Genomic DNA, 12,042 nt, shown 5'->3' with positions numbered 1-12,042 from the left:
GTCAAACCAGTACAGCCAGTGACTGATGGAGATCACTTTTCCATATGAGCAGGTCTCGGTTCAATGTTCTCCACTGCTGGTTACCATTACACACGACTTTGGCAGGTGTGTGACGAGGAAGCCCTTGATACAGAAAATAGGGGGTCTGATCGATGTATCAATACCAGTCTTCATATAACATCAGCATGTTTGTTATTAGCCATTAATTTATACACTATATAGCCAAAAGTATTTCGACACCTGACCATAAGCTTGTGGGACATTCATTTGAAAAACAAATGCTATTAAAATAGAGTGACCTCTTCTTCTCACAGGACTTTGATGTATGTCTATGGGAATTTGTGCACATTCAGTCAAAAGATCATTTGTATGCCTGAGCACTGATGCTGGTCCTGTTGACCAGACAGGAATCCCTACTGCACGGCTAGGTGGTTACCCCCCCATCCAAGCTCTCCTCCCTCAGACACCTTAAGACAGGGCATAACTCGCTGTGTGTAACAGAGAGAGATGGACAAGATAGTAAAAGTGAAGTCTCACCTCGCAGCTTGAAGGATAAGACTGACTGTGCCCTCCTTCAGATCAAAGATCAGTGGCGTGTTCCAGTTTTTAGTGCTACCAAGGAACAACAGGAGAAATACTGGATTATGACACCATTATTACTGGGACACTATTATAAGACCTAGCTAAAAATACTAATACTAAATAAAATAGTTGTTGTGCCTAGAATCTGTGCTACAATAAATAAATAATGGGTGGTATTTATATTTGTAGAAATGCTACTCTGTTCATGTGTAGTCATATACGATACCCATCTATTATTAATGGTTTAACTGTTGACCGAAGCTGTAAGGGCAGTTACTGTTACTTAGCAACCATTGATCAGCATTGATTAGAAGATTATCAGATACAACAACACAGTTAAAAGTGTTAAAACCAATCAGAACGTGTGGTCAGAACTATTATTCATATTATTTTATTACATTGTCTTTCATTTTAATGCTGCATGCTGTGCTACCTGAGCACCCCCATTTATTATTATTATTATTATTATTATTGCCGTCTATTCCAACTACTGCCAAGAATATGGATGGTGTTTCTCTAGAGCATTCTGTCCTCTATTTGGGCTACAGGCTTGTTAATTACTCGTTTATTGTTTCCCTAACTGTACCTTTCATCATGTTGCTGTCTATCCTCTCCCTCTTTACCATTAACACTTTCGAGCATATACAGTAGCATTGGTTTCTCTCATTTTTTCTTTCGCCTGCTATTGCATTCAAGCCGCCCTTCCCGATGAACCCTGTTCCATGTTTGGCAGACATAACCAATAACGTCTGTGTGGATACCCCACCGGTTTGAATCCTGAGCACCAGTTGGTTCTTTTTATAATGTGTCCCAAATGAGAAGGCTGCAGTTGATAGTATGTGGTGAGTGCAGTCATAATAAAACACCTGTAGATTAAACACTGGAGAGAAGTGGCTACTACGAGGTGACCATGAGACAGCGATGCTTTGATAACTCGATCTCTGAACTCCAGGACGTCCACCGCGTCATCAAGAACGTTCCTCACCTAAACCGCACACAGACAAGCATTCATTAACAAGTGCAAAGCTTCGTCATTAAAATATATGGTCAAATGAATACGTTTGCATGTTCTAAATTATTTCTAAATGTACACACTGTTAAAAAATATAACCACAATTCTGAATGCTTAGTATAGTTGTTCACACTAAATGACCCAACATGCACATCACCTTCTTAGTTACTCAATCAATTAAACAAATGTAATTGTAATTGAACACAGACAGCCAAAATATGATTTTTATTTTAAACCACAGTATAAAACCATTCCAATGATTCTAGGGCTCCACTGAACCACTGTAAGAGCCAAATTAAAGACAATGTGGAACAGTGGTGAATCTTTCATTGAGTGGCCATCCCTTTAAGGCAGGGGTGGGTAAACGTTTTGGCTCAAATGCCAACTGGGTTTAAAAATATGCCAAACGTGCCAAGCCAGTAGCAGATAGGGAGGATGAACCATAATATCATTTTGTAAATACTCGATGAGCCAGATTAAATAGCCCAACGGGCAGTATGTGGCCTGGTCATAGTTTGCCCACCGCTGCATTAAGGTTTTAACAAGGGCCCAACGACAACTCATTCAGAACATCCCAAAAGATGTGTCTACCCCTTATGTGAGGACAACCAGGAGGCAACTAGTGCAAAACAAGAGAAACATCAGTGCTTATGTGACATTTGCAAAAAAAAAAAAAAGAAACTTGCACCTGGATACTTACAGATGAGTCAAAATTAGAACTTTTTGATATTTTATTTATTTTTCTCACCTAAAGGAAGCATTTCATGACATCAAAATTGTATTAGACATAAAAAATGCAAGTCATGATGACTCATACTAATCCTTTCCGGCATCGGCAAGTGAAAACGTGTGGCTTATTTTACCCCTTACTTTGGATTAAATTAGTTCAGGCAAAACCCAAAAATAAATACAGATGACCACAGTGGAATAAAATAGCTCATAAAAATAGTCATGGATACACATAAATAAAAAGAAAACATAAATGTAAAGAGGAAAGAAAAAAAAACATTGGTTTGGCTTTTGCAGATCTTAATTTAGCAGCGGCTATTTATAACAAGGGTGTGTTTACGTTTGCACAGGGGTGAGCGACACTAAAAAAAGATCATGTGGTTTGCTTGAGCTTTAAACACGGCAGTGCAGGTCGCTGGCGGACAAGCTGACCGTTGTCATCAAGTTTTGCAGTCCAATGAATGAGGGATATTGCAAGAGGTCTCAAGGTTTTTCAGCCACTGGTCTTATTTTTGTGTAAGAACTATTTAGACATGTCCAATAATTGCATTGTCATTGTCATTCTCTACTTGCTGACCGCTTCTCACAAGACTTTGAAGTATGTCTATGGGAATGAGTGCACATTCAGTCAAAAGAGCATTTGTATGGCTGAGCACTGATGTTGGTCCGTGCTGTTGTTGGGGGCACTTGGAGCCATGCGGTTAAAGTACTGGACTAGTAATCAAAAGGTCGCTGGTTCAAGCCACACCACTGCCAGGTTGCTGCTGTTGGGCCCTTGAGCAAGGCCCTTAACCTTCAATTGCTCAGACTGTATACTGGCACACTACTGTAAGTCGCTTTGGATAAAGGCGTCTGCTAAATGCCAAAAATGTAAATATACTTTATGCATGACATCCATGCAGTCTAGCACATGCCCCCTCTATTGGGTTCATATTTACTGGCCAGCTGTGGACTCTACCTACACAGAGCTATAAAATGTACAGGAGAACATGCTAAACTGAAGTTTTCTTCATTCTGGACTTCAACCAGATATTAAAACCCACTTTCTTACCCTGTGAACAACCACTTTGCTTATTAGGCTTATTAGGCTTATTAGTCTGTTTCCTCTAATTTTTCATTTCCCCCTATTTCAGGTCCCAAATTGGATATTAACAACGTTTTCGTGTTCCAGCATCTGGTTGAAGGCACACCTAAGATTCAAATTTGAGACCTCAGGGGCTCAACAGTGGTCTAGTGAACTAGAATGCAATTTACCAACGTGACTGTATTTTACAAAGGGGGGGGGGGGGGGGGGATAAAGCAACTCTGACTAATGTATGAGTTTGCAATTGGCACAGTACAATCCACACACCTGGGAAATTGGCCAGCCGGTCCTGGACCGGGAGCCCCCTTAAGAGTTCACTACACTGTTGGGATCTTATCTGACTCACTACGGTTATATATAAACATCGGAACAGAGTGCAGTCCCCTGGTTTTTAGCTTTCAGCAGGTCTGTAAGAGCTTGGTGCAGCTGGAAGAATTTTGAAGGATGCTGCTGCTGCTGAGCTTGGGTTTTTGACACGGTGCAGGCCCCTATCAAAACCAAGCAGGGAACAACAACAACGTGTTGTTTTTCGCAGGGAGTCGTAAAACGGGTCGGTACCAGCTACCAAGCACTATAGACAAGGCCTATAGAGTTTTATGTGGAAAAAGCCCCCCCCCCCCCCCCCCCCCCCCATCTTAATCAAGTTTATCTGTCTTTGCATTTCCCCCCCAATCTAGTTGTATCCAATTAACTGATTGCATTACCTTTCCTCTCTACTGATGTTCACCTCCACTCCTGACTGAGGAGCCTTCATCTTTTCACCCGCATGAGGCGGGTTCATATGCGGATCAGCTTTGCGCATGGAGAGTCACACCCTGATCCCATTATCCCTTGCCTCTGTCCACGTGCCATCAATCAGCAAGCAGAGGTCGTAACTGCATCAGTAATGAGGAATCCCCTCCAGCACCCTCCCTACGAACGAGCCAATCAGGCGCCCAGCCTCCCGGTAGCAGAGCTGACATTCCAACCAACTAATTCCAGATGGTGTGCTAGCGTGTTTTACCACTGCTCCACCTGAGCTCCAAGTTTATCTGTCATTTTGTTAACGGTGTGTACCTGCATGGTGCGTCTCTTGGTGAGCGTGATCTCAAAGTTCCTCCACTCCCATCGCTGTTCCACCACGTGAGCAAAGATGACCTGGCCATTCCCACACGCCCCTGCTAACTGAGTGCCATCAGCGGACCAGGCCAGGCTGAACACACTTCCTGTGTTAGGCTTCTCCAGAGCATATGACCACTGCAAACAGAGGGATAGAAATACAGACGGATTTAGGTGACGGATAATGAGGAAAGATTGGTTCAACTGGCCGGGGGATTCACCCCATCATTAAGACGGCAACAGTTTGGAGAATTCCCCAGATGGATGGATATAGATAGATTAGATAGATACTTTATTGATCCTGAAGGAACTTAAAGAAAGTAGAGATGGACCGATCGGGGTTTTTGGCACCGATTCCGATCTCCGATCTCCTTTCAGGGACATCGGCCGATGGCTGATAGCCGATTCCGATCGGGGGGGGGATTAGCAGTAAATAAACTTAAAAAGAGCCTCACAGTAAAGATAAACCGGAGCAGCGCGCGTGTGCGTGTGTGTGTGTGCCTTTAGAAGATACGCTTTGTTCACAGTATCGCTATAAGTGATTCATTGATTCATGAGTTGATTCGTTTTTATGTGAAGTGTAAGTTTCTCTTCTCAGTTATCTCTCCGTGTTTACTGTTATTAATTAAATGTCGTGGTTTTAAATAAACACCAGCTACTACAGAACATTTTGTGTGACTCTCTTACATTAAAAAGCTTCATTAAACTGCTATTACCACAGATCTGTAACCGAGTCAGACTCGTTCCGTCTAAGGAGCTAAAAGTTTTCTAAAAGTTCATCCTGAACTAACGAATTTGGTAATGAATAAACTTTTGCCTCGGATTGGCTCTGTAACGTCTTCTGTTCTCATCTACATCACAAGTAAGAACCGCTTACGATTTACCAAAGTGAACCAGGAGTTTATATAACGTGCTGATAGAATCGACTCAGATGTGACCGGGTTGAATTATCTTTTTAAAGTAAATATTACAATCAGCAAAATTACATCGTAAGAGCTTTCACGATGGTTTCTGTACGATTGTTGATGAATGGTGATGTGATGGTTGGTGCTTCGTAGCTCAAAGTCTGGATCAATCCACTGAGCTGTTAACTTAACATGGTCTTTATATATCACACGATCGGATCGGCTACTTTTAGGAAATATCGCCGATCGCCGATAGCATATTTTGATTAAAAATCGGCCGATACCGATTCGTAGCCGATCGATCGTCCCATCTCTAAAACAAAGCATGATTATGTTTCTGAGCGCAAAGCAAGGCCTGTAAATAGATACTTTGACTAGGTGTGTGAAAGGGAGCTCCAGTTGCCTACACAGAGCTTTGGTCTCTACCCAGCTGTACCAATTCCAACAGTGCCTGACCTCACTAACTCTGTTGATGGAATCAGCACAAATTCCCACATTCACACTGGTAGAAAGACTTCCCAGAAGAGTAATAAACAGGATAGTAATACAGCTACAGAGTAAAGAGAAAGCAACTCAGTATAAATGTCCACGGTTTTGGAATAGAATGTCCGACAAGCTCATGGTGAGGCGTCCTAATACTTTTGCCCATATTGTGTATATTTATAGCCACTGTCTGATGTATACAGTTCAACACACTTAAGCCTCATTTTATTTATGGACTTTGTAATCTTTTCCCTGGTGATAAACTACTAAGACCATATGGTGTTCGTGTCACCTCATATTTTTACTCCACACACTGAGACAGCCAGTGATTTTACATTCAATGTAAACTAAAAAAGAACATGCTTTTTCTACAACATTTCAATTTCTAAAAGTGCAATTTTTTTAATCTTACTTATAACCTATATGTCTAGAATAAATATAGATATAGATTATTCATGTTCATAATTCTAGAGCTGGCTGTACTGTATATACAGCAGCTGTGTAAAAAATGAAATATAGGACATGACAAAGTGACAAATGTTCTCTCTTTTCTACAGCATTGCTCCAAATCCCCCAAGCTTTTTCTCTTCGACATTTGGACAGATTGTCTAAACTCTTCACTTTAGCCTTTTCCAAATCCCTCCCTCGCCCTCTCCTAGAACAATCCCCCTCTCTGTAATCGGGAGGGCGTCGTTCCCCCACGTGCCGCTCAGCAGCAAAAAACCACTCACATCCATCCCGTGACCCCTGACCCAGCAGAATCGGCCCTTTTTTATATATGTGTGCAGGTGGCTGACTGCACCAGAAGAGAGGGAGGGCACGGTGTAAAAACACAAGTATCAAAACTTAAAACTAAAATCGCCAGCTTTTTTACAGCAGCTGTTGGCACACAAGGACGAGTCTGTCTTCATACTGGAATCTGAGGTATTATTTCCGTTGTGGTCAGTCAATGCAAACGGCGGTGCTGAATTTTCGTATCAGGGACCAAAATAGGTCATTTTTAACTGATCCGCACAAACACTTCTTTAAAGTGCATTAAATATATATATATATATATATATATATATATATATATATATATATATATATATATATATACAGTGTATCACAAAAGTGAGTACACCCCTCACATTTCTGCAAATATTTCATTATATCTTTTCATGGGACAACACTATAGAACTAAAACTTGGATATAACTTAGAGTAGTCAGTGTACAACTTGTATAGCAGTGTAGATTTACTGTCTTCTGAAAATAACTCAACACACAGCCATTAATGTCTAAATAGCTGGCAACATAAGTGAGTACACCCCACAGTGAACATGTCCAAATTGTGCCCAAAGTGTCAATATTTTGTGTGACCACCATTATTATCCAGCACTGCCTTAACCCTCCTGGGCATGGAATTCACCAGAGCTGAACAGGTTGCTACTGGAATCCTCTTCCACTCCTCCATGATGACATCACGGAGCTGGTGGATGTTAGACACCTTGAACTCCTCCACCTTCCACTTGAGGATGCGCCACAGGTGCTCAATTGGGTTTAGTCCATCACCTTTACCTTCAGCTTCCTCAGCAAGGCAGTTGTCATCTTGGAGGTTGTGTTTGGGGTCGTTATCCTGTTGGAAAACTGCCATGAGGCCCAGTTTTCGAAGGGAGGGGATCATGCTCTGTTTCAGAATGTCACAGTACATGTTGGAATTCATGTTTCCCTCAATGAACTGCAGCTCCCCAGTGCCAGCAACACTCATGCAGCCCAAGACCATGATGCTACCACCACCATGCTTGACTGTAGGCAAGATACAGTTGTCTTGGTACTTCTCACCAGGGCGCCGCCACACATGCTGGACACCATCTGAGCCAAACAAGCTTATCTTGGTCTCGTCAGACCACAGGGCGTTCCAGTAATCCATGTTCTTGGACTGCTTGTCTTCAGCAAACTGTTTGCGGGCTTTCTTGTGCGTCAGCTTCCTTCTGGGATGACGACCATGCAGACCGAGTTGATGCAGTGTGCGGCGTATGGTCTGAGCACTGACAGGCTGACCTCCCACGTCTTCAACCTCTGCAGCAATGCTGGCAGCACTCATGTGTCTATTTTTTAAAGCCAACCTCTGGATATGACGCCGAACACGTGGACTCGACTTCTTTGGTCGACCCTGGCGAAGCCTGTTCCGAGTGGAACCTGTCCTGGAAAACGGCTGTATGACCTTGGCCACCATGCTGTAGCTCAGTTTCAGGGTGTTAGCAATCTTCTTATAGCCCAGGCCATCTTTGTGGAGAGCAACAATTCTATTTCTCACATCCTCAGAGAGTTCTTTGCCATGAGGTGCCATGTTGAATATCCAGTGGCCAGTATGAGAGAATTGTACCCAAAACACCAAATTTAACAGCCCTGCTCCCCATTTACACCTGGGACCTTGACACATGACACCAGGGAGGGACAACGACACATTTGGGCACAATTTGGACATGTTCACTGTGGGGTGTACTCACTTATGTTGCCAGCTATTTAGACATTAATGGCTGTGTGTTGAGTTATTTTCAGAAGACAGTAAATCTACACTGCTATACAAGCTGTACACTGACTACTCTAAGTTATATCCAAGTTTCATGTCTATAGTGTTGTCCCATGAAAAGATATAATGAAATATTTGCAGAAATGTGAGGAGTGTACTCACTTTTGTGATACACTGTATATACAGTGTATCACAAAAGTGAGTACACCCCTCACATTTCTGCAGATATTTAAGTATATCTTTTCATGGGACAACACTGACAAAATGACACTTTGACACAATGAAAAGTAGTCTGTGTGCAGCTTATATAACAGTGTAAATTTATTCTTCCCTCAAAATAACTCAATATACAGCCATTAATGTCTAAACCACCGGCAACAAAAGTGAGTACACCCCTAAGAGACTACACCCCTAAATGTCCAAATTGAGCACTGCTTGTCATTTTCCCTCCAAAATGTCATGTGATTTGTTAGTGTTACTAGGTCTCAGGTATGCATAGGGAGCAGGTGTGTTTAATTTAGTAGTACAGCTCTCACACACTCTCATACTGGTCACTGAAAGTTCCAACATGGCACCTCATGGCAAAGAACTCTCTGAGGATCTTAAAAGACGAATTGTTGCGCTACATGAAGATGGCCAAGGCTACAAGAAGATTGCCAACACCCTGAAACTGAGCTGCAGCACAGTGGCCAAGATCATCCAGCGTTTTAAAAGAGCAGGGTCCACTCAGAACAGACCTCGCGTTGGTCGTCCAAAGAAGCTGAGTGCACGTGCTCAGCGTCACATCCAACTGCTGTCTTTGAAAGATAGGCGCAGGAGTGCTGTCAGCATTGCTGCAGAGATTGAAAAGGTGGGGGGTCAGCCTGTCAGTGCTCAGACCATACGCTGCACACTACATCAAATTGGTCTGCATGGCTGTCACCCCAGAAGGAAGCCTCTTCTGAAGTCTCTACACAAGAAAGCCTGCAAACAGTTTGCTGAAGACATGTCAACAAAGGACATGGATTACTGGAACCATGTCCTATGGTCTGATGAGACCAAGATTAACTTGTTTGGTTCAGATGGTCTCAAGCATGTGTGGCGGCAATCAGGTGAGGAGTACAAAGATAAGTGTGTCATGCCTACAGTCAAGCATGGTGGTGGGAATGCCATGGTCTGGGGCTGCATGAGTGCAGCAGGTGTTGGGGAGTTACATTTCATTGAGGGACACATGAACTCCAATATGTACTGTGAAATACTGAAGCAGAGCATGATCCCCTCCCTCCGGAAACTGGGTCGCAGGGCAGTGTTCCAGCATGATAATGACCCCAAACACACCTCTAAGACGACCACTGCTTTATTGAAGAGGCTGAGGGTAAAGGTGATGGACTGGCCAAGCATGTCTCCAGACCTAAACCCAATAGAACATCTTTGGGGCATCCTCAAGCGGAAGGTGGAGGAGCGCAAAGTCTCGAATATCCGCCAGCTCCGTGATGTCGTCATGGAGGAGTGGAAAAGCATTCCAGTGGCAACCTGTGAAGCTCTGGTAAACTCCATGCCCAGGAGAGTTAAGGCAGTTCTGGGAAATAATGGTGGCCACACAAAATATTGACACTTCAGGAACTTTCACTAAGGGGTGTACTCACTTTTGTTGCCGGTGGTTTAGACATTAATAGCTGTATATTGAGTTATTTTGAGGGAGGAATAAATTTACACTGTTATATAAGCTGCACACAGACTACTTTTCATTGTGTCAAAGTGTCATTTTGTCAGTGTTGTCCCATGAAAAGATATACTTAAATATCTGCAGAAATGTGAGGGGTGTACTCACTTTTGTGATACACTGTATATATATATATATATATATATATATATATATATATATATATATATATATACACTGATCAGCCATAACATTAAAACCTCCTCCTTGTTTCTACACTCACTGTCCATTTTATCAGCTCCACTTACCATATAGAAGCACTTTGAAGTTTTACCATTACTGTTTGTCTGCATGCTTTGTTAGCCCCCTTTCACCCTGTTCTTCAATGGTCAGGACCCCCACAGAGCAGGTATTATTTAGGTGGTGGATCATTCTCAGCACTGCAGTGACACTGACATGGTGGTGGTGTGTTAGTGTGTGTTGTGCTGGTATGAGTGGATCAGACACAGCAACGATGTCGGAGTTTTTAAACACCTCACTGTCACTGCTAGACTGAGAATAGTCCACCAACCAAAAACATCCAGCCAACAGCGCCCCGTGGGCAGCATCCTGTGACCACTGATGAAGGTCTAGAAGATGACCAACTCAAACAGCAGCAATAGATGAGCGATCGTCTCTGACTTTACATCTAAGGATTGAGCCTTGGACACGGTCGTCCCTGTCTACTGACCAAAACACTATTAAATAGCTGTAGTGTAAGCTGAAATGGAGAATCCACAAGAGAAAACCTAGGAGCCTGAAGGATCTGCTTGGATTGTGTTGTAAGAAGTGTTCTCATGTGCCTGGCTTTATATTCATCTAGAACATCTATCATTTTAAGAGAGGACTCATAGGTGTTGTGCTGGCAAAATTAGGTTGCACTAACTACTAAATACTGTTGTGTTCCAAGTGTTCAGTTTCCTTGGAACAGATTTATGTCAGTTAATAGTATGTTAGGAGCTGACTGTACCTTTTTTTTGTTTCAAAACAAGGGCCAAGCTGTGCTTGGAGCAGCTCCACCCGCTCCAAACAAAGCCATTTAAAAAGAATAGTGCTCCATCTACTCTTCTGCAAACACGGCAGCGTGGCCAGGCTTTAGGGCTCTCCGGAGAGGACACGTGACTCACAGATGGGACTCAATGTATACACCAGGCTGCAATGAGCCAAGACACATGATAGCGGACCGAGGAGAACTTTTTGGATTAGTGCTTGGTTAATGCTTTTAACACATTGAGCTATTAGACTCATATTTCAGGAGATTTGTATGTGTGTGTGTGTGTGTGGAGAGCAACAGAAATGTAGGTATTAGATGTGTAATGCGACACATATTAGTACACAATATGGCCAAAAGTATGTGGACACCTGATCACAAGCTTGCTTGTCATCCTATTTCAAAACCTTGGCTATCTGAACTAAGTCACCATCATCTTCCCCCGTGCAGCTGTGGTAGCTTTTATAGGATTTTAGAGTGTGTCTGTGGGTATTTCAGTCACAGTGATGTAAGATCAGAAGTCATGTCTTTGCAATCAACATTCACTGGAACAGGAAAGGGCATTTCTCAAGCCTTTTTAGCAATGCTGGAGACATACTGTAGAATTATTATTTTTTTAATATATAAAGTGAATATATATATACAAATATTTAAACACAGAATTAGGAGTTAAATACATGAAAAGAGATTTTACAGAGCCCTTAAAAAGTATTCATCCCCCAGCCCCTGAAGAGCCAATAATATGTCCATCAAACCTCTACACCAGCTTCAAGATATCATAAAGCTTTTAGGAGATCTGGAGAGAAAATGATATGATGTTAATTACATTAGGGATTCATACCAAGATCTGATTTTGGATGTTTCTGTGAAGTAAATTTGGTTTACAGTTTTTTGGAGTTGTTTTTTGTAAGTGGGCAGTGCAGGTGCGTTAAGATGTATTATCAGCTTAAATTACTTTGGACTA

The 12,042-nt window shown here is 42.4% G+C and overlaps 1 protein-coding gene across 1 annotated transcript in view; it reads right to left on the bottom strand.

Moving 5' to 3' along the window:
- The window catches only part of ift80 (intraflagellar transport 80 homolog (Chlamydomonas)), a 46,431-nt gene that overhangs the window by 9,088 nt on the left and 25,301 nt on the right, over positions 1-12,042 (bottom strand). The window contains exons 7-9 of the mRNA XM_062987365.1: positions 4,464-4,643; positions 1,449-1,567; positions 538-612 (exon numbers count right to left, since the gene is read on the bottom strand). Of these exons, the coding sequence (XP_062843435.1) occupies positions 538-612; positions 1,449-1,567; positions 4,464-4,643 (374 nt within the window). The remainder of the gene's footprint in view (positions 1-537; positions 613-1,448; positions 1,568-4,463; positions 4,644-12,042) is intronic.

This window comes from Trichomycterus rosablanca, chromosome 25 (genome assembly GCF_030014385.1).
Source record: "Trichomycterus rosablanca isolate fTriRos1 chromosome 25, fTriRos1.hap1, whole genome shotgun sequence".
NCBI lineage: Eukaryota > Metazoa > Chordata > Actinopteri > Siluriformes > Trichomycteridae > Trichomycterus > Trichomycterus rosablanca.
This window is presented reverse-complemented; position numbering and strand designations above follow the sequence as displayed.